At 49.7% G+C, this 22,271-nt stretch overlaps 2 protein-coding genes across 3 annotated transcripts in view; one reads left to right on the top strand and one right to left on the bottom strand.

Annotated features, from left to right (window-relative positions):
- LOC140348448 (A-type voltage-gated potassium channel KCND2-like) overlaps window positions 1-22,271 on the top strand; it is a 102,732-nt gene that overhangs the window by 27,564 nt on the left and 52,897 nt on the right. The window lies entirely within an intron of this gene.
- Window positions 20,552-21,585, bottom strand: LOC140348449 (M-phase inducer phosphatase 1-B-like). Its single transcript, XM_072434376.1, is given in 2 exon segments — window positions 20,552-20,609; window positions 20,611-21,585. Coding segments are annotated over 2 exon segments (969 nt in total). The 5' UTR covers window positions 21,537-21,585; the 3' UTR covers window positions 20,552-20,566.

The raw sequence follows: 22,271 nt of genomic DNA on the forward strand, positions 1-22,271 counted from the left end.
TGGATGCTAGGCGGTTGAAGATGACCCGGGATGGGGTAAGGTGTGACAGCCTGTCGATAATGATTAGATTTGAAGGTGGGATCCTGCCTCGTGTGGTGTGCGTTGGGTACATGCGCTATGGCGTACGCCCATATGTTCTGCCGCCCCTGCGTTGCTTCAAGTGCCAGCGCTTTGGGCATATTGCAGCGGTCTGTAGAGGGAAGCAGAAGTGTGGTAAATGTGCAGGAGACCACGAGTATGGGAAGTGTGACGACGGAGCAAAACTCAAGTGCTGTAACTGTGGGGGAGAGCATAGCTCTGCCTACGGGGGATGCGTGTTCAGCAAGAGGGCTGCGGAGGTGCAAAAAGTTAGAGCCTCTCAAGGCATATCCTACGCGGATGCGGTCAAGAAGGTGTCTGGTAGTCAGGTGACGGTGGATGCAGTGGGGGCTGCCAGTGCTGCTGGTGTCCTAGGCGACAGGGGAGGGGGCAGCGTTGCCCGCAGCCAGGGGGAGGTCCCCACTGGGATGCCCGTGAGTGTGGCTTCCACGGGCAGAGGCCCTGTGGGTGCGGAGGATGTACTGGTTGTGAAGAGGAAAGATTTCTTCCTCTTTATAGTGGAAGTGATTAACTGTACTGGGCAAACCAAGAAGAGATCCGAAAAGACTAAGATCATCGCTAAGGCTGCAGGGAAGTACTTTGGAGCTGGGGGCCCCGAGTGGACGGAGATAGAGGATGCGCTGCGGGAGGGCGCCCTGCCCCATTCTGGCAGTGGGAGTGGGGGGGCTCCCGATGCGCCGTCAGGTTCCGGGGGCTCATAATGGCGGTGGTTGTCTTGCAATGGAATGCGCGTAGTCTTCGTGCTAATGGCCAGGAATTTAAGCATTTTGTCTCTACCTTGTTGAACAAGCCTCACGTTATGTGCGTGCAGGAGACTTGGTTACGACCTAGGTGGGGTTTTGGGATACAAGGGTATGTGTGTGTTAGGAATGATAGGGAGCAGGGTAGAGGCGGAGGTGTGGCTGTGTTTGTCCGAGATGACCTAAATTACGTTGTTGTCAGTGTGAGTAAAGCGCCGGAGGCCCTGGCGGTGAGGGTCTGGCTGGGTGGTGAAGCTGTTACTGTGGTTAACCTTTATAATCCGTGTGGTGAGTTAACGTTAGAGTCCTTACATAGTATCGGTAAGGATGTTCGGGGAAAGGCCGTGTGGTGTGGGGATTTTAATGCGCATAGCGCTTTGTGGGGCGGTAGTGGTACCGATAGGTATGGGCAGGTGGTAGAGGGTTTTATCAATCAAAGGGAGTTGGTTTGTCTGAATGATGGGGGTGGGACCCGCTATGATATGGGGACCGGTGCGGAAAGTGCAATAGATCTTACACTTGTGTCCAAGGAGTTAGCTGGTGTTTGTAGTTGGGAGGTTCTTGGTAATCTTTCTTTTGGTAGCGATCACTATCTAGTCCGCACCGTGATTGGCTTTGGGAGCTGTGTGGTCAGGGGGACGAGGATCCAGAGGTGGCAGTTGGCAAGGGCGAACTGGGGGGCTTTCCTGAGGAAAGCTGATGATGGTTCTAGGGTTCTGCAGGAAGGAGGATTGACTCAGGTGGATGATCTCAATAGTGCAATTGTCTCGCTCATCACGCAGTCAGCGGTAGGCACGATTCCTAAGAGTGGTGGTAGTGGACATAGGAAGCGGGTGCCGTGGTGGACTGAAGCATGTGGTCATGCTGTTAGGGCGAGAAATGCGGCGTTTCGCCGGCTAAGGGTTGCCCACACTGAGGGTGCCCTCATTGACTACAAGAGGGCCCGCGCTGTTGTGCGGAAAACTGTGAGAACGGCCAAGAGTGCCTATTGGAGGCGGTATTGTTCCAAAATTGGGAGAGAAACGCGTCTCGGGGATGTTTGGGGGATGATTAAGCGGATGCATGGGGTTGAGCGCCGTCGTGGGACCCCGGTCCTAATACTGAATGGTGTTGAAGCAGTCAGCGACGTTGACAAAGCTGAACTGTTGGCCAGCACCTTTGTGTCGGTGCACAGCTCTGACAATCTCTCACCTGCGGAAAGGCACTACAGGGAGAGTACTTTGGCCCAGAATTCTGAGCTGATTGGGCACCAGCCTTCGACTCAAGATGACCTTGACCTTCCGTTTAGTTTGTTTGAGCTAAGGAGAGCACTTTCTAAGGCGAAACAGACAGCCCCGGGTAAAGATGAGGTGTGCTATGACATGCTCTCTCATTTGACTGATGACACGCTTGGGCTAGTCCTGGGTCTTTTCAACCGTGTTTGGGATTCAGGTTGTGTTCCATCTGCGTGGAAACAGTCTACGGTGGTGCCGGTTCTGAAGCCGGGTAGGCCAGCGTCTGACCCTTCAAGTTATAGGCCGATTGCCTTGACGTCGCAGCTCGGGAAAACGATGGAGCGCATGGTTACCGAGCGGTTGGATTACTTCTTGGAGAGTCAGGGTTTGCTTCCCGCGCACCAGAGTGGTTTCCGTAGGGGCAGGAACACCATGGATTCCGTGTTGTGTTTGGAATCTGATATCCAGCTGGCCAGGGCTCAGAAAGAAAAGGTTATTGCGGTGCTCTTTGATGTGGAGAAGGCGTACGATATGGTTTGGAAGGATGGGCTCCTCATTAAGCTGCGGAAGTGTGGTGTGAAGGGTAAACTGTTTAACTGGGTCCGGAGCTTTCTGTCTGGCCGGCGTATCCAAACCAGAGTGGGCGCTGCTTACTCTGGGGTCTATGGGGTGGAGAATGGGATCCCGCAGGGGAGTGTGTGTAGCCCTATCTTGTTCAATGTTATGATTAAGGACATCTTTGACGACGTGGATGGGTCTGTTGGGAGGAGCCTTTATGCTGACGATGGCGCTCTATGGGTGAGAGGGAGGAATCTCCGGTTTTACGAGGCGAAACTGCAAAGGGCAATACAGCAGGTGGAGCAGTGGACCCTGAAGTGGGGGTTTAAACTGTCCGTACGGAAGTCTCAAGTGATCTGTTTCTTCAATGGGCATAGGGACGTCTCCCTTCGACTGCATGGGCAGGTGCTCGAACAGGTCAGGGAGGTGAGGTTCTTGGGGGTCACCTTTGACGAGAGGCTTAGTTGGCGTCGGCACATTGATGAGGTCAGTGGTAAATGCAAAAGGGTGAATAACTTGCTTCGTTGTCTATCCGGCCAGGACTGGGGGGCCAGCAGAAGGTCGCTCCTGGGTATTTATCGGGCCGTCATGAGGGCGGCTATTGATTATGGCTGTATAGCCTACATGTCTGCGGCTGAGACTAACTTAAAGAAGCTTGATGTGGAGCAAGCCCAGGCCTTGCGCATCTGCTGTAGGGCTTTTAGGACCTCCCCTGTCTCGGCGCTGCAGGTTGAGTTGGGGGAATTGCCGTTACGGCTCCGGAGGCTAGAACTTCTGTTGGCTTACTGGGTGAATGTGCAAGGTCATACGAGCTCTCACCCGGTGAGGGACTTTCTCAGGGTTGATGGGGGGCAGAGTGAGGCTGGCGGTATGATTTTCAGCCAGGTAGGAAATGCGAAGGCGCGGCTTGCGGGGGTTGGTGATCTGCGTGTGAGCCCGTCGGTGGCTTTGTCTGCTATAGCTCCGTGGAAGTTTGTCCCGGCTCCTGTTGATTTTAGCTTGCATGGCAAGCTTAGAGGAGTCGCTGGGAGGGCACCGCAGTTTGCCGTTCAAGCGCTCATCGATAAGCACTCAGGTGATGTGTTTATTTATACCGACGGGTCTAGGGATCCTGAGAGTGGGCGTACTGGCGCCGCTTATTTTGTGCCTGACCTGGGGCTAGCGGTCAAGAAGAGGTTGACAGATCGCCTTTCTGTTTTCACGTCGGAACTTATAGCGATACGGTTGGCGTTGGAATGGGCGGAATCTGCTTTGCAGTGTTGCGGCATTGTGGTGGCCTCTGACAGCCTTTCTGCATTGCAAAGCATTAAATCTGGGAAATCGGATTGCAGACAGGATGTGTTGAATGGCATCTTCTGTCTGATGCTCTCCCTGTCCAGGAAGGATGTGAGGGTTTCCTTCATTTGGGTCCCTGCGCATGTGGGGGTGGATGGTAACGAAATGGCTGATGCACTGGCTAAACGTTCCCTTAGGCGGCCATCAATCGATGTGGCGGTTGAGTTGGGCAAGTCTGAAATCAAGCCCGTTATCAAGAGTCATGTGGTCGGCCTTTGGCAGGAATTTTGGAGCCACTGTGTTACTGGACGGCATCTCTATCACATACAGGGTAGTGTGGGTCCTTGCGGGTCTATGGGCAGGAACGCGTGGGAGGAAAGGGCCTTCGCCCGCATGAGGATTGGCCATACTGGACTCAATTGGTCACTGAGTAGGATAGGCAAACATCCGACCGGTCTGTGTGGTCACTGTCGGGTGCCAGAGACTGTCGAGCATGTGCTGATTTGCTGTGAGGCTTATGATAGGGAAAGGGCCGGGTTGGCCTTGTGGTTTCGGAATAATGGGCGGGAGTTCAATCTGCGGAACGTTCTGGCGATCCAGTCACAGGGTTTGTGTCAGGCTGTGGTTGCTTACTTATGTAGCACAGGGCTGGGTAAACGTTTATAGAGGTGGGGGGTGTTGGAGACTGAGCCGAGGATGAGGAGCAAGAGGATGTTCTAACGCGCTTGGGCTTCATGGGCTTAGAAACGCCAAAGTGATGGAAGAAGGACTTCTAAAGGATAAAACGACAAAGACGTCCCATGACCTCATGGGCTTTGTACTTCCAAAGCACCGAACGTCAAAGAGGGCGAGGAAGGTGAAGAAGAGTCTCCCTGGAATAAGGCCGGTTGGTCTCTGACACAACAACTATTCTAGTCACAAAAACACATCATGACCTCATGGGCTTTGTAACGCCAAAGCAATGGGAGGAGTACTTTTACGGACTACGACAGAGTCTGAGGACTACGAAACGTCTGAGGAATAAAGTCTGGCGGTAATGCAACACTCGGATGCCAACCGCCATAAAACAACAACAACAACAACAACACTGCAAAGCAGATTCCGCCCATTCCAACGCCAACCGTATCGCTATAAGTTCCGACGTGAAAACAGAAAGGCGATCTGTCAACCTCTTCTTGACCGCTAGCCCCAGGTCAGGCACAAAATAAGCGGCGCCAGTACGCCCACTCTCAGGATCCCTAGACCCGTCGGTATAAATAAACACATCACCTGAGTGCTTATCGATGAGCGCTTGAACGGCAAACTGCGGTGCCCTCCCAGCGACTCCTCTAAGCTTGCCATGCAAGCTAACATCAACAGGAGCCGGGACAAACTTCCACGGAGCTATAGCAGACAAAGCCACCGACGGGCTCACACGCAGATCACCAACCCCCGCAAGCCGCGCCTTCGCATTTCCTACCTGGCTGAAAACCATACCGCCAGCCTCACTCTGCCCCCCATCAACCCTGAGAAAGTCCCTCACCAGGTGAGAGCTCGTATGACCTTGCACATTCACCCAGTAAGCCAACAGAAGTTCTAGCCTCCGGAGCCGTAATGGCAATTCCCCCAACTCAACCTGCCGAGACAGGGGAGGTCCTAAAAGCCCTACAGCAGATGCGCAAGGCCTGGGCTTGCTCCACATCAAGCTTCTTTAAGTTAGTCTCAGCCGCAGACATGTAGGCTATACAGCCATAATCAATAGCCGCCCTCATGACGGCCCGATAAATACCCAGGAGCGACCTTCTGCTGGCCCCCCAGTCCTGGCCGGATAGACAACGAAGCAAGTTATTCACCCTTTTGCATTTACCACTGACCTCATCAATGTGCCGACGCCAACTAAGCCTCTCGTCAAAGGTGACCCCCAAGAACCTCACCTCCCTGACCTGTTCGAGTACCTGCCCATGCAGTCGAAGGGAGACGTCCTTATGCCCATTGAAGAAACAGATCACTTGAGACTTCCGTACGGACAGTTTAAACCCCCACTTCAGGGTCCACTGCTCCACCTGCTGTATTGCCCTTTGCAGTTTCGCCTCGTAAAACCGGAGATTCCTCCCTCTCACCCATAGAGCGCCATCGTCAGCATAAAGGCTCCTCCCAACAGACCCATCCACGTCGTCAAAGATGTCCTTAATCATAACATTGAACAAGATAGGGCTACACACACTCCCCCGCGGGATCCCATTCTCCACCCCATAGACCCCAGAGTAAGCAGCGCCCACTCTGGTTTGGATACGCCGGCCAGACAGAAAGCTCCGGACCCAGTTAAACAGTTTACCCTTCACACCACACTTCCGCAGCTTAATGAGGAGCCCATCCTTCCAAACCATATCGTACGCCTTCTCCACATCAAAGAGCACCGCAATAACCTTTTCTTTCTGAGCCCTGGCCAGCTGGATATCAGATTCCAAACACAACACGGAATCCATGGTGTTCCTGCCCCTACGGAAACCACTCTGGTGCGCGGGAAGCAAACCCTGACTCTCCAAGAAGTAATCCAACCGCTCGGTAACCATGCGCTCCATCGTTTTCCCGAGCTGCGACGTCAAGGCAATCGGCCTATAACTTGAAGGGTCAGACGCTGGCCTACCCGGCTTCAGAACCGGCACCACCGTAGACTGTTTCCACGCAGATGGAACAAACCTGAATCCCAAACACGGTTGAAAAGACCCAGGACTAGCCCAAGCGTGTCATCAGTCAAATGAGAGAGCATGTCATAGCACACCTCATCTTTACCCGGGGCTGTCTGTTTCGCCTTAGAAAGTGCTCTCCTTAGCTCAAACAAACTAAACGGAAGGTCAAGGTCATCTTGAGTCGAAGGCTGGTGCCCAATCAGCTCAGAATTCTGGGCCAAAGTACTCTCCCTGTAGTGCCTTTCCGCAGGTGAGAGATTGTCAGAGCTGTGCACCGACACAAAGGTGCTGTCCAACAGTTCAGCTTTGTCAATGTCGCTGACTGCTTCAACACCATTCAGTATTAGGACCGGGGTCCCATGACGGCGCTCAACCCCATGCATCCGCTTAATCATCCCCCAAACATCCCCGAGACGCGTTTCTCTCCCAATTTTGGAACAATACCGCCTCCAATAGGCACTCTTGGCCGTTCTCACAGTTTTCTGCACAACAGCGCGGGCCCTCTTGTAGTCAATGAGGGCACCCTCAGTGTGGGCAACCCTTAGCCGGCGAAACGCCGCATTTCTCGCCCTAACAGCATGACCACATGCTTCAGTCCACCACGGCACCCGCTTCCTATGTCCACTACCACCACTCTTAGGAATCGTGCCTACCGCTGACTGCGTGATGAGCGAGACAATTGCACTATTGAGATCATCCACCTGAGTCAATCCTCCTTCCTGCAGAACCCTAGAACCATCATCAGCTTTCCTCAGGAAAGCCCCCCAGTTCGCCCTTGCCAACTGCCACCTCTGGATCCTCGTCCCCCTGACCACACAGCTCCCAAAGCCAATCACGGTGCGGACTAGATAGTGATCGCTACCAAAAGAAAGATTACCAAGAACCTCCCAACTACAAACACCAGCTAACTCCTTGGACACAAGTGTAAGATCTATTGCACTTTCCGCACCGGTCCCCATATCATAACGGGTCCCACCCCCATCATTCAGACAAACCAACTCCCTTTGATTGATAAAACCCTCTACCACCTGCCCATACCTATCGGTACCACTACCGCCCCACAAAGCGCTATGCGCATTAAAATCCCCACACCACACGGCCTTTCCCCGAACATCCTTACCGATACTATGTAAGGACTCTAACGTTAACTCACCACACGGATTATAAAGGTTAACCACAGTAACAGCTTCACCACCCAGCCAGACCCTCACCGCCAGGGCCTCCGGCGCTTTACTCACACTGACAACAACGTAATTTAGGTCATCTCGGACAAACACAGCCACACCTCCGCCTCTACCCTGCTCCCTATCATTCCTAACACACACATACCCTTGTATCCCAAAACCCCACCTAGGTCGTAACCAAGTCTCCTGCACGCACATAACGTGAGGCTTGTTCAACAAGGTAGAGACAAAATGCTTAAATTCCTGGCCATTAGCACGAAGACTACGCGCATTCCATTGCAAGACAACCACCGCCATTATGAGCCCCCGGAACCTGACGGCGCATCGGGAGCCCCCCCACCCCCACTGCCAGAATGGGGCAGGGCGCCCTCCCGCAGCGCATCCTCTATCTCCGTCCACTCGGGGCCCCCAGCTCCAAAGTACTTCCCTGCAGCCTTAGCGATGATCTTAGTCTTTTCGGATCTCTTCTTGGTTTGACCAGTACAGTTAATCACTTCCACTATAAAGAGGAAGAAATCTTTCCTCTTCACAACCAGTACATCCTCCGCACCCACAGGGCCTCTGCCCGTGGAAGCCACACTCACAGGCATCCCAGTGGGGACCTCCCCCTGGCCGCGGGCAACGCTGCCCCCTCCCCTGTCGCCTAGGACACCAGCAGCACTGGCAGCCCCCACTGCATCCACCGTCACCTGACTACCAGACACCTTCTTGACCGCATCCGCGTAGGATATGCCTTGAGAGGCTCTAACTTTTTGCACCTCAGCAGCCCTCTTGCTGAACACGCATCCCCCGTAGGCAGAGCTATGCTCTCCCCCACAGTTACAGCACTTGAGTTTTGCTCCGTCGTCACACTTCCCATACTCGTGGTCTCCTGCACATTTACCACACTTCTGCTTCCCTCTACAGACCGCTGCAATATGCCCAAAGCGCTGGCACTTGAAGCAACGCAGGGGCGGCAGAACATATGGGCGTACGCCATAGCGCATGTACCCAACGCACACCACACGAGGCAGGATCCCACCTTCAAATCTAATCATTATCGACAGGCTGTCACACCTTACCCCATCCCGGGTCATCTTCAACCGCCTAGCATCCACCACCTTAGCTCCAGTCAAATTCTCCTTTATGTCATCCACAGATGTCGTCGTAGGGACGCCTACTATAACTCCCCTGACCGTGCCTCTTACAGCATCAGACACAAGAATGTCCTTCCCCCCCAGACACTTAGCTTCAATCGCCTTCCTTTGCTGAGTCACGTCCTTGCACACGACCAGCAGCGAGCCATCCCTAAGGACACTCGCATGCTTGACCACTCCCACAGCTACAGTCAGGCTCCTTGTCAACGCCATCGGATCCCACCCCTTAAAGGACGCATTATTCTGCGCGAGCTTTATGAACACCTTACACTCTGAACTCACATCCCCGACATCTGCAACCCCCCCGCCCTGCTCCTCACTGAGAGAGCCCTCCATAGACGAGCAAGAAGACGCCCTACGCTGCACAGGATCAGTGGCTCCAGGGGAGTCCTCCCCGCTGTTCATATCGTCACCGACCAGGTCACGCTTCCTCTTCTTCTTCCCCGTCATACGGACCGAGGCGTTCCTCTATGTTGCCGTAATATCCAAACTGTTGTCGTTGTTGTTTTTTATGGCAGTTGGCATCCAAGTGCACGAGGTATTGTTTGTGTCAGAGACCAACCGGCTTTATTCAGTTGTTGTTTCAGTTGTTTCAGAGACCAACCGGCTTTATTCCAGGGAGACTCTTCTTCATCTTCCTCTCATTCTTTGACGTTCGGTGCTTCCATCGTACAGCTTTATTCTTTAGGCTTCATTTTATAGGCTTTAATATTTCTCTCCCTGTCCAGGAAGGATGTGAGGGTTTCCTTCATTTGGGTCCCTGCGCATGTGGGGGTGGATGGTAACGAAATGGCTGATACACTGGCTAAGCGTTCCCTTAGGCGGCCATCAATTGATGTGGCGGTTGAGTTAAGCAAATCTGAAATCAAGCCCGTTATCAAGAGTCATGTGGTCGGCCTTTGGCAGGAATTTTGGAGCCACTGTGTTACTGGACGGCATCTCTATCACATACAGGGTAGTGTGGGTCCTTGCGGGTCTATGGGCAGGAAGGCGTGGGAGGAAAGGGCCTTCGCCCGCATGAGGATTGGCCATACTGGACTCAATTGGTCACTGAGTAGGATAGACAAACATCCGACCGGTCTGTGTGGTCACTGTCGGGTGCCAGAGACTGTCGAGCATGTGCTGATTTGCTGTGAGGCTTATGATAGAGAAAGGGCCGGGTTGGCCTTGTGGTTTCGGAATAATGGGCGGGAGTTCAATCTGCGGAACGTTCTGGCGATCCAGTCACAGGGTTTGTGTCAGGCTGTGGTTGCTTACTTATGTAGCACAGGGCTGGGTAAACGTTTATAGAGGCAGGGGGTGTTGGAGACTGAGCCGAGGATGAGGAGCAAGAGGATGTTCTAACGCGCTTTGACTTCATGGGCCTAGAAACGACAGAGTGATGGAAGAAGGACTTCTAAAGGATAAAACGACAAAGACGGCCCATGACCTCATGGGCTTTGTAAAACAACAAAGACGTCCCATGACCTCATGGGCTTTGTACTTCCAAAGCACCGAACGTCAAAGAGGGAGAGGAAGATGAAGAAGAGTCTCCCTGGAATAAAGCCGGTTGGTCTCTGACACAACAACTATTCTAGTCACAAAGTCATATCATGACCTCATGGGCTTTGCAATGGAAGGTGTACTTTTACGGACTACGACAGAGTCTGAGGACTACGAAACGTCTGAGGAATGCCAACCGCCATAAAACGGATGCCAACCGCCATAAAACAACAACAACAACAACAAGGACTACGACAAAGTCTGAGGGGAGGAAGAACTTCTATGGAGGACTACGAAAAGTCTGAGGAATAAAGTCTGGCGGTAATGCAATCGCGGTTGGTATCTAAGTGTTACATTACCGCCGTCTGAGGTGACCCGGTCTGGGAGAGGAGGGAGATGGCGGAGGAGAGTGGATCGGTGGTCGAAGACGTTCTGGACGGCGTGGAGGAGCAGCCTTTTCTGGCTGCACGTGCCCGGAAACGTAAAAAGTCCCTTAGCTCGTCCGAGGGTTCTGGGAATGAGCAGCAGGATGAGGCTGAAGCTATTGATATCCGGGGTGAGAGCAGAGACTGTAAGGTGATCATAAAGCTTGTACAGGATAGTGCATCCTTTAAGGAGTGGAATTCAGTGGCATTGTCAAAGAGCCTAACTGTAGCTGTGGGAGTGATCAAGAGTGCGAGTGTCCTTAGAGATGGCTCGCTGCTGGTCGTGTGCAAGGACGCGGCTCAGCAACGGAAGGCGATTGGAACTAAACGTCTGGGTGGAAAGGACATTCTTGTGTCTGATGCTGAAAGAAACACGGTCAGAGGAGTTATCGTAGGTGTCCCCACGGCGACGTCTGTGGATGAAGTTAAGGAGAATTTGACTGGAGCTACGGTGGTGGACGTTAGGCGGTTGAAGGTGACCCGGTCTGGGGTAAGATGTGACAGCTTGTCGTAATGGTAACACTTGAAGGGAGGTGCCTGCCTAGTAAGGTGTTCATTGGGTTCATGTGCCATGACGTTAGGCCATATGTTCCACCGCCCCTGCGTTGCTTTAAGTGCCAGCGCTTTGGGCATATTGCAGTGGTCTGTAGAGGGAGGCAAAGATGTGGTAAATGTGCAGGAGATCACGAGTATGGGAAGTGTGACGTGGGAGCAAAAGAGCTGCTGAGGTGCAGAAAATAAAGGTCTCTCAAGGTATATCCTATGCAGATGCAGTCAAGAAAGTTTCAAGTAATGAGTTTAGAGTAAATACAGAGAGAGGAGCCAGCGCTGCTCCCAGCCAGGGCGAAATGAGAAAGGCCAGCGTGGCTCCCAAGAAGTGTGAAGGTTTCAAGAGTGGAGGTCCCAAATGTTCAGGTTCCAGAATTAATGAGAATACCCTGGTTGTGGATAGAGAGGATTTTGTACTCTTTATGGTGGATGTTGTAAACTGTGCTGCTCAGACTCAAAGCAGAACTGAAAGGATCAGGATCATTGCTAAAGCTGCAGGGAGATTGTAATGGCAGAAAATGGGTCATGTCATGTCATTCTAATGTTGTTTTAGGCCATGACATGTCACGGAATTAATATCTTTGTTGTTCTCCTGTGTGCAGATGGGATAAGAATATGAGGTCCTGATTATACTGAATATCTACTGTCCGGCGCCTCTTAATCATCAATTAATGCGTCAGGACCGGATTCAGTGTGGAAATGGTCTTTGATTAAACCTCTGAAGAGAGAGCTGGAACCGTCACGGACGTGATAGTCTGGTCTATCTCTTTTGAGCTGATTTGGGTTGTGATTATGTTATGTTTGTTACCACCTATAAAAGGTGTACTTTGTAACTTGTAAAGTTAGGTAGGGACAGAACGAACTTGTCTTAGGGAAAGTGAGGGTGTTTATCCACTGTGCACGTGAATAAACTTCCACCTTTTGAGAGAGACCGAGAGACTCTGTTTCTGCTTCAAGTTATTGCCTGGTTACTCTTTACTTGATCATTGTTTACAGGAAACTGCCGTAACAAGATTCCTTGGAACAAAGGAGCTTGATTGGGCAGATATAGAAAACAGGCTAAAGGCGCTAAATGGGAGTCGGAGTGATGGGGGTCTGCTTTTGGGGAGTCAGAGTAATCAGAGTGACGAGATGGGGGTGGGGGTGGTCTCCTGTCCTCGCCCAGTCTCGTAGGCGCACGGCTACCAAGCAGCGACACCCTGCAAATATTAAAGCCTATAGAATGAAGCCTAAAGAATAAAGCTGTACGGTGGAAGCACCGAACGTCAAAGAAGGAGAGGAAGATGAAGAAGGGTCTCCCTGGAATAAAGCCGGTTGGTCTCTGAAACAACAACAACTATTCTAGTCACAAAGACATATCATGACCTCATTGGCTTTGTAACACCAAAGCAATGGAAGGAGTACTTTTACGGACTACGACAGAGTCTGAGGACAAAGCACTGGAAGTCAAGGCACTGGAAGAAGAACTTTTAGGACTACGACAAAGTCTAAGGAATAAAGTCTGGCGGTAATGCAACACTCGGATGCCAACCGCCATAAAACAACAACAACAACAACAACAACAACAACAGACCCCCATCACTCCGACTCCCATTTAGCGCCTTTAGCCTGTTTTCTATATCTGCCCAATCAAGCTCCTTTGTTCCAAGGAATCTCCCTGCAGCTTTAGCAATGATCCTGATCCTTTCAGTTCTGCTTTGAGTCTGAGCAGCACAGTTTACAACATCCACCATAAAGAGTACAAAATCCTCTCTATCCACAACCAGGGTATTCTCATTAATTCTGGAACCTGCACACTTGGGACCTCCACTCTTGAAACCTTCACACTTCTTGGGAGCCACGCTGGCCTTTCTCATTTCGCCCTGGCTGGGAGCAGCGCTGGCTCCTCTCTCTGTATTTACTCTAAACTCGTTACTTGAAACTTTCTTGACTGCATCTGCATAGGATATACCTTGAGAGACCTTTATTTTATGCACCTCAGCAGCTCTTTTGCAAAACCTGCATCCCCCGTAGGCAGAGCTATGTTCTTCCTCACAGTTACAGCACTTCAGTTTTGCTCCCACGTCACACTTCCCATACTCGTGATCTCCTGCACATTTACCACATCTTTGCCTCCCTCTACAGACCGCTGCAATATGCCCAAAGCTCTGGCACTTAAAGCAACGCAGGGGCGGTGGAACATATGGCCTAACGTCATGGCACATGAACCCAATGAACACCTTACTAGGCAGGCACCTCCCTTCAAGTGTTACCATTACCGACAAGCTGTCACATCTTACCCCAGACCGGGTCACCTTCAACCGCCTAACGTCCACCACCGTAGCTCCAGTCAAATTCTCCTTAACTTCATCCACAGACGTCGCCGTGGGGACACCTACGATAACTCCTCTGACCGTGTTTCTTTCAGCATCAGACACAAGAATGTCCTTTCCACCCAGACGTTTAGTTCCAATCGCCTTCCGTTGCTGAGCCGCGTCCTTGCACACGACCAGCAGCGAGCCATCTCTAAGGACACTCGCACTCTTGATCACTCCCACAGCTACAGTTAGGCTCTTTGACAATGCCACTGAATTCCACTCCTTAAAGGATGCACTATCCTGTGCAAGCTTTATGATCACCTTACAGTCTCTGCTCTCACCCCGGATATCAATAGCTTCAGCCTCATCCTGCTGCTCATTCCCAGAACCCTCGGACGAGCTAAGGGACTTTTTACGTTTCCGGGCACGTGCAGCCAGAAAAGGCTGCTCCTCCACGCCGTCCAGAACGTCTTCGACCACCGATCCACTCTCCTCCGCCATCTCCCGTCTCTCCAGACTTCTTTGGTGTTTTTTTTTCAGACTCCTTGAGATGTTGTTGTTGTTGTATTCTTTGTTGTTTTATGGCGGTTGGCATCCAAGTGAATATCGCCAGACTTTATTCCTCATACTTTGTCGTGTTCTTTAGAAGTTCTTCTTCCATTGCTTTGGTGTTTCAAGGCCCATGAGGTCATGATATGTCGTTGCTGTTGTATCCTTTAGAAGTTGTGAAGTTGTGATCACAGGGTGATGTCATAAACAATTCCAAACTGATTTAATTTTTTTGAATGGTCAAAAGTCCTCAAACGTCGCAATGGAAGGAGTACTTTTACGGACTACGACAGAGTCTGAGGACTACGAAAAGTCTGAGGAATAAAGTCTGGCGGTAATGCAACACTCGGATGCCAACCGCCATAAAACAACAACAACAACAATTTGTGAGGGCATCTGATGTAAAAAAGTATTTTGGAAGAAATAGCCTTGATTAGTTTCATATATTACTTTTATTCTTTAACCTGTTACTTTGTACAACCTTTTTGATGTGTTTTTAGAGCTGTAGCATAATGTCACATTAAACCTGATCATTATGAGTGATAGTAGACACACAGCACAATAGTGATCTCCCTAAAGCGCATCCAGCTGCCCACACGACCACTGCTGCTAACCCACTTTTCATTGTTGATGCTTTGCCACCGGCTCCATGGATTATTAGTCACTCTATGCTCCATAAATGATAAGAGTCCTCTGTCCTATTTGGGCGCAGGTACAAAGCTCCTCGCTGTCTTTGCCTGGCGGGAGGTCCCACCCAGATGAGAGATGTGTCAACCTGTCACCTTGACGCATAGGAGCTGTTTCAGGCCTTGCCCCAGCTTTCTAAAAATAGCCGAATATATCACCTAATGTAGGCCGTTTGGTCAAAACCGAATCTAAACCGGGCAGTGCGCTCTGGGGACCGTATTTGTCTCGTTCACCTTCAAACTAATTCCTCATGTACAGGTGTGTGGTGTCAGCGCGCGGTCTGTATTTCTGTTCTTCAATACCTGTCTCAACGGGGGCTCAGACAGATGGATGATATTATAAAAGCCAGTCCTGTGGTGCCATTATTCACCTGCAGACGTCCAATTGATCTCCATAGTTTAAGTCGTGGCAGTTTGATTGTTTTTCTCAAAGAACACGATGTCTGTTTTGATGCCTTCGATGCCAAGGTCTCCAAAACGTATTTAGGTAATAGATTCGATCAAAAATAGCATTGATTTATCAGCGTGTGAGGTAATTATATAAAACTGCAGTCCCTAAATGATCATAGTGGGTAAATCATTGCTTTATTGTGTGAGATTTATTGCTTAATAAAAAAGACTATTAAATCTTCGCAGACAAGTGGAGATGCTTTTATTACACCGCCTCGCTCTAAATTACATGACAGCTTGAAGGAAGCACAGATCTGTCAAGACTTTTATTTCAATATAATTTCCAGACAGTGAACAAAACTCCTTTTCAGGTCAGGAGAAGTCAACAAGAACTCGTGCAAAAAAAAAACTAGCCAAGTAGCATGTTTTTGGGCCAAAATAAAACTTGCAGCTTCTTCCCAACTCTAAACATACTGACTGAAAAAGGAGTTTCCATTGGATAGTGGAGGGGGGAAATTAGTTTGAGGCAAAATCTGATAAAAAACAATCTCCTCTCTCCTTCAAGTGAGATTAATGTCCTGACAAATAAAAAAAAATAAAAAATCTAATCTAATATTGTGATAGACAGATTGAAGATATCCTCAAAGGCATTGCATCTAACTCATATTTAGGGCTGAAACAAGTTCATCTTTCATCACAACTAAACAATTATTTAAACAGCTAATGTTGAAATGTACCGGTATTTTTTTTTTTTTTAACTAAACTGATTCCAAAACATGTCATGTTTCGAGAGGTTTTATGACTTACCCATAAGAAAAGTTTTTTTTTTGTATTGTTTTACAATTTAGTTGTAAATATAATTATTCTAAGAATTTGGCTGCAACTAACAATTATTTTTATTTTTTCATTATTATATAAATTATTGTTTTTAGATTGTGAAAAGCCAGTTGAGATTTTGGCTTATTTTGAACCAAGATAAAGCAAAAGTAGTGTGGTTAATGTGTATGATTGCAGACAAAATAGTTATTTCACAAATTCTCTTGGCTTGTTTTGGAATCTTCATAGCCCAGATAATGATTATTCAATGACTAAATTAGTTGATAATTATCTCAATAATCGATTAGTTCTGTTTAATCAATTAACTTGTTTCTGCCCAACTATGAATGTTGGAGAGATAACTCCGGACTGTGTGGTGGACTGTAAGGTGCTGGTTCAGGTGTGCAGATGTCAATGCTCATGAGTGCCGGCCACTACATAAAGCCAGGATGGATACTCGGATAGACGGAAATGATGAGGAGACATGAGGACGCGTTCAGGAGCTTTATTAATCCTCACAGGTACACACAGACTGCTATCTGATTCGTGATCATTGCTGTTGTTGTTGTTGTTGTTGTTTTATGGCGGTTGGCATCCAATTGTTGCATTACCGCCAGACTTTATTCCTCAGACTTTTCGTAGTCCTCAGACTGTCGTAGTCCGTAAAAGAACTCCTTCCATTGCTTTGGTGTTACAAAGCCCATGAGGTCATGATATGTCTTTGTGACTAGAATAGTTGTTGTTGTTTCAGAGACCGACCGGCTTTATTCCAGGGAGACTCTTCTTCATCTTCCTCTCCTTCTTTGACGTTCGGTGCTTCCACCGTACAGCTTTATTCTTTAGGCTTCATTCTATAGGCTTTAATATTTCCACTGATGTCGCTGCTTGGTAGCTGTGCGTCTACGAGACTGGACGAGGACAGGAGACCACCCCCACCCCCATCTCGTCACTCTGATCACTCTGACTCCCCAAAAGCAGACCCCCATCACTCCGACTCCCATTTAGCGCCTTTAGCCTGTTTTCTATATCTGCCCAATCAAGCTCCTTTGTTCCAAGGAATCTCCCTGCAGCTTTAGCAATGATCCTGATCCTTTCAGTTCTGCTTTGAGTCTGAGCAGCACAGTTTACAACATCCACCATAAAGAGTACAAAATCCTCTCTATCCACAACCAGGGTATTCTCATTAATTCTGGAACCTGCACACTTGGGACCTCCACTCTTGAAACCTTCACACTTCTTGGGAGCCACGCTGGCCTTTCTCATTTCGCCCTGGCTGGGAGCAGCGCTGGCTCCTCTCTCTGTATTTACTCTAAACTCGTTACTTGAAACTTTCTTGACTGCATCTGCATAGGATATACCTTGAGAGACCTTTATTTTCTGCACCTCAGCAGCTCTTTTGCTAAACCTGCATCCCCCATGGGCAGAGCTATGTTCTTCCCCACAGTTACAGCACTTCAGTTTTGCTCCCACGTCACACTTCCCATACTCGTGATCTCCTGCACATTTACCACATCTTTGCCTCCCTCTACAGACCGCTGCAATATGCCCAAAGCGCTGGCACTTAAAGCAACGCAGGGGCGGTGGAACATATGGCCTAACCTCATGGCACATGAACCCAATGAACACCTTACTAGGCAGGCACCTCCCTTCAAGTGTTACCATTACCGACAAGCTGTCACATCTTACCCCAGACCGGGTCACCTTCAACCGCCTAGCGTCCACCACCGTAGCTCCAGTCAAATTCTCCTTAACTTCATCCACAGACGTCGCCGTAGGGACACCTACGATAACTCCTCTGACCGTGTTTCTTTCAGCATCAGACACAAGAATGTCCTTTCCACCCAGACGTTTAGTTCCAATCGCCTTCCGTTGCTGAGCCGCGTCCTTGCACACGACCAGCAGCGAGCCATCTCTAAGGACACTCGCACTCTTGATCACTCCCACAGCTACAGTTAGGCTCTTTGACAATGCCACTGAATTCCACTCCTTAAAGGATGCACTATCCTGTGCAAGCTTTATGATCACCTTACAGTCTCTGCTCTCACTCCGGATATCAATTGCTTCAGCCTCATCCTGCTGCTCATTCCCAGAACCCTCGGACGAGCTAAGGGACTTTTTACGTTTCCGGGCACGTGCAGCCAGAAAAGGCTGTTCCTCCACGCCGTCCAGAACGTCTTCGACCACCGATCCACTCTCCTCCGCCATCTCCCGTCTCTCCAGACCGGAGACTAGCTCTTCTTCTTCTTCTTCTTCTTCTTCTTACTTTAACCTCGTTACTTGACACTGACTGCTATCTGATTCGTGATCATTGCGTACTCGTACCGCTGCTTTCATACCATCTACAAAGCACATGTGATGTCATAAAGCACACTATCATGCAAAGGCGGAAGCGCCCTTGATTCCAAAACATGGAATACAGGTGACATCATAAAGCACACTAACAAAAGCTGGAGCGCCCCCTACTGGACGCCCCACTAATTGCAAGCGCATGGAAACAAAGGAGCCATTGGAACTTTTGTCCGCCCCCAAATGTGAAGAGCCAGGTGTTTCTGCAAGGTGGAGGTCATGAACGCGAAGGCGGTTCGGAGTTCTCTCTCTCCACCACGAAAGTTGGTGCCTTGATCCGAATACAGCTCAGCCGGGGTTCCTCTCCTGGCGATGAACCGTCGAAGCGCCATGAGGAAGGAGTTGGTATCCAGGGAGGTTAGGATGCGCAGGTGGACTGCTCTGACCGTAAGGCACTTGAATATTATCATCCATCTTGTAGGGCAATCTTACATCCAGCTTGAAGGACCATTAATGTTTTTTGACGCACATAGGATATTCCAAAGCTCCTGTTCAAGCTTGTACCACAGATCATTTCAAATCAGCCTTACTTTTAAATTTTCATCAGCCTGGATTACAACAGGAAGATGCTTTTATCCATGCACAAAGCAGAACAAAGTCGTTCTTCATACACTCGTTGACCTGCAGCATTGGGGGAAAAAATCTCACTGCAGTTTTTTCTTTCTTTTTTTTTTATGATGAGAAAAGACCAAAGAACACTACAATGTCTTCAATATTGCGGCTCAGTCACATCCTGTGCTTTTAGCAATTAGTGAAAATTTACATTATAGGACATTAACAAATCCAAAATCTATTTTAAAGAAACATCAACAAGCACCTCACCATTTGAATGCAATTTTAAATTAAGTGCTCGAATAAAAGGGTGGGACATAACAATAACAAAACAATTTTAGTGAGGAGACAAAGTGGACATGACAGTGGGTTTATCCCGATGCAAAGAGACAGTGATTTGTGTTGCTCAACCAAAAAATAAAAACGCAACTGGCAGTATATTTCCGAGTGGTTTTAAAACGAGATCGCTCCAGCAATCAGTCGAGTCACGCCTCGAATCTTAAAATTGTACCGTATTTTGCGTACGATCAGCCATCTGTGTACCATGTGTACTGGTCCATACATAAAGCGCACCGGACGATAAAGCACATAAGATAAACAAAACAGACGGATAAGTCAGAGTCAGTTGAGCTTTATGAAACGCGTTCAACTCATTCAGATCAACATTGTTCAACTTCAAAACACACTCTGCTATCGCTAACAGACACGTTAGCATATTCACAACAACTACCAGCCTCGTTCAGTTGCAAAACGTAAAATACACAACACATTACACTCACTTTTTCAGTTCATTCCTCGTCATCAAATCCTTCAAATGCGCCGAAGTACATCCCGCATAGCTATGACCAGACGTCCAGATTTACCTGGGACAGCCCCGATTGTTTACGTCCTGTGTCCCGGTTTAATGTCTGCTGGGGCTCATAATGGTAAAAGCAGCCAAAGCGCCGATAGTGCTCTGTGCTAAAATCTCTTTGGTCATGTGATCCCGCATCTCGGACCCAAGCGGCAGTTCAGTGATGATTCCGGCCTTTTGATCCCACAGTTGACTGATAATTTAGCCCGTAAGCGCATTTCTAATAATATAAGAGTTCCAATGGTCTCTTGGCCCAAGATGGCTCCTGCCAATTTTCTTGTGGTCCTTCATTTACCGGTAGGTGTCTGCGTTGTGCCTGACTGAAAATTTTGTTTACGTTTTGACAAAGTGTCGCGTGTGCCGCGTGCAGGTAGACTACTGTTCCCAGAATGCTTTGCACACATGTTGTTGGGACTTCCGGTTCCGGAGTACTGTAAATATAGGCGCGCATCGGCGTCTCGTGTCCCAAATCTTCTTTATACACCATGTACCACACAAAATATCTTCGCGGTCAGTAAGCACAACCAGAAATAAACAATATATTAAGCGCACGGACGGCTTTTGAGGACGTTAAAGACTTTTACGTGCGCTTTATAGTGCGGAAAATACGCTACATAAATTACTAACTTTTTTCTATAGACGTGGGATTGTGTGGAGGTCTTGCTGGTGGGTTTTGTCAGAGTCCTGAGGAGGTTTTTGGCAGTTGGAGCAGTTTGTTTGGGACCGTGGCAGTGGCAGGATGGGGCTCACAGTTTCTTGAGGCGGCTGTCCCGTATGCTGCGCTCGCTTGCGGCTCTTCATTCGGAACTTCCTCAGATCCTCTTTGAAGTCCTCGTGGTGCATTGGACGGTACGACTGGGGCTCGCACTGCGCCTGAAAAACTGGGAAGAAGTCTTTGTATCCGCCCTTGAGGATGTAGAGCTCAGGGTAGTGGAGTTTGGGGTACTCGTTCATGGCCCTGTCGCGCTCGCGGACGAAGCGACACATACGGGGGCCGCGCTCTGACGAGAACTCGCAGTGAAACACGATGACTACGCGCTTGTCCTCACCGCTTGGGACAAAGGGCCTCTTCAACAGGAAGTCCTCCACCTGGTCCTCCTGGTGCAGGTTCAGAGCGCCCTTGATGTGTCCTCCCTCAAATTCGTACGGATAACGGCAGTCGATAACAATGAGTTGTTCGACTAGATGTTTGAAGTGGCCATGGAGTGCTGCCACCATCAGGTCTGGCGTAATGTACTTGAGGTCTGGATGTTTCCCGCCCACTGTAGGAAGCACAAATGGCTTGGTGAAATCTCCGATGAGGTCTACAGAGCTTTCCTCACCGTCCAACAGCCCCTCGATGTCTGGCTGACAAAATGATTTGGATTGCTGTAATTGACAGATCTGCAGCGGGGATTCGGGGTCCTGTTCCATACCGGTGACCTGTGTTCCTGCCAGACTGCGCCTTTTCTTCACCCGCAGAGGCGTGTTCTCGTCGCCAGGGCAGTCGGGGCGCTTCATTAAGGGCCGGGACACTGGGCTGGGCATGGAGGGCGAGCGGAACAACCTTCTGGGCCGACACCGGATTATAGGCTGCCGCGGGGATTCGGGGTCCTGCTCCATACTGGTGACCGGTATTCCTGCCAGACTGCGCCTCCTCTTCACCCGCAGAGGCGTGTTCTCGTCGCCGGGGCAGTAAGGGCGCTTCATTGAGGGCCGGGACACTGGGCTGGGCATGGAGGGCGAGCGGAACAATCTTCTGGGCCAACACCGGATTATAGGTGAATCTCCAATGAGCGGTGCAGTGAGAAGGCTAGCCATTCCCATCGGCATCCCGGAGTCATTCTCCATGTTCTCATCCATGATGTCCAGAAAGCCTTCATCCTCATCGTTGGAGCAAGTGAGAGAGGAGCGTCTGAGGGGATTCTTTTCAAGTGGTGGGTGCTTTTTCCTTTTGGGGGTGTCAGATTGGCTTCCGAGTCCAGCCAGCTTGTTCATGTCCAGAGCCAGTTTGGTGACAGGCGACAGGACGGTGGTGGGTCCGGGGGAGAAGAGCGTCCTGCAGTGAGTATCCTTGGCGCCGCAGCCAGGCAGCGACAGCGGGGAAAGGCCGGGGATCCCGTCGTGCCTACACCGCACAGCGTTGACAGAAACAGGGCTATCGTACAGGTTAAACGACTGCATTTTGTGAGCCGGACTGTCCGCACTGGAGCTTTATTAATCCTCACACACGGACTGCTATCTGATGTTGTTGTTGTTGTTGTTGTTGTTTTATGGCGGTTGGCATCCGAGTGTTGCATTACCGCCAGACTTTGTTGTTGTTGTTGTTGTTGTTGTTTTATGGCGGTTGGCATCCAAGTGTTGCATTACCGCCAGACTTTATTCCTCAGACTTTGACTGCTATCTGATTCGCGATCGTTGAGGACTCGTACCGCTGCTTTTATATCATCTTCAAAGCACACGTGATATTAT

The sequence above is a fragment of the Eucyclogobius newberryi genome, unplaced genomic scaffold (genome assembly GCF_026437365.1).
Source record: "Eucyclogobius newberryi isolate DKJ021-1_F unplaced genomic scaffold, fEucNew1.0.hap1 SCAF_7, whole genome shotgun sequence".
NCBI classification, from domain to species: domain Eukaryota; kingdom Metazoa; phylum Chordata; class Actinopteri; order Gobiiformes; family Gobiidae; genus Eucyclogobius; species Eucyclogobius newberryi.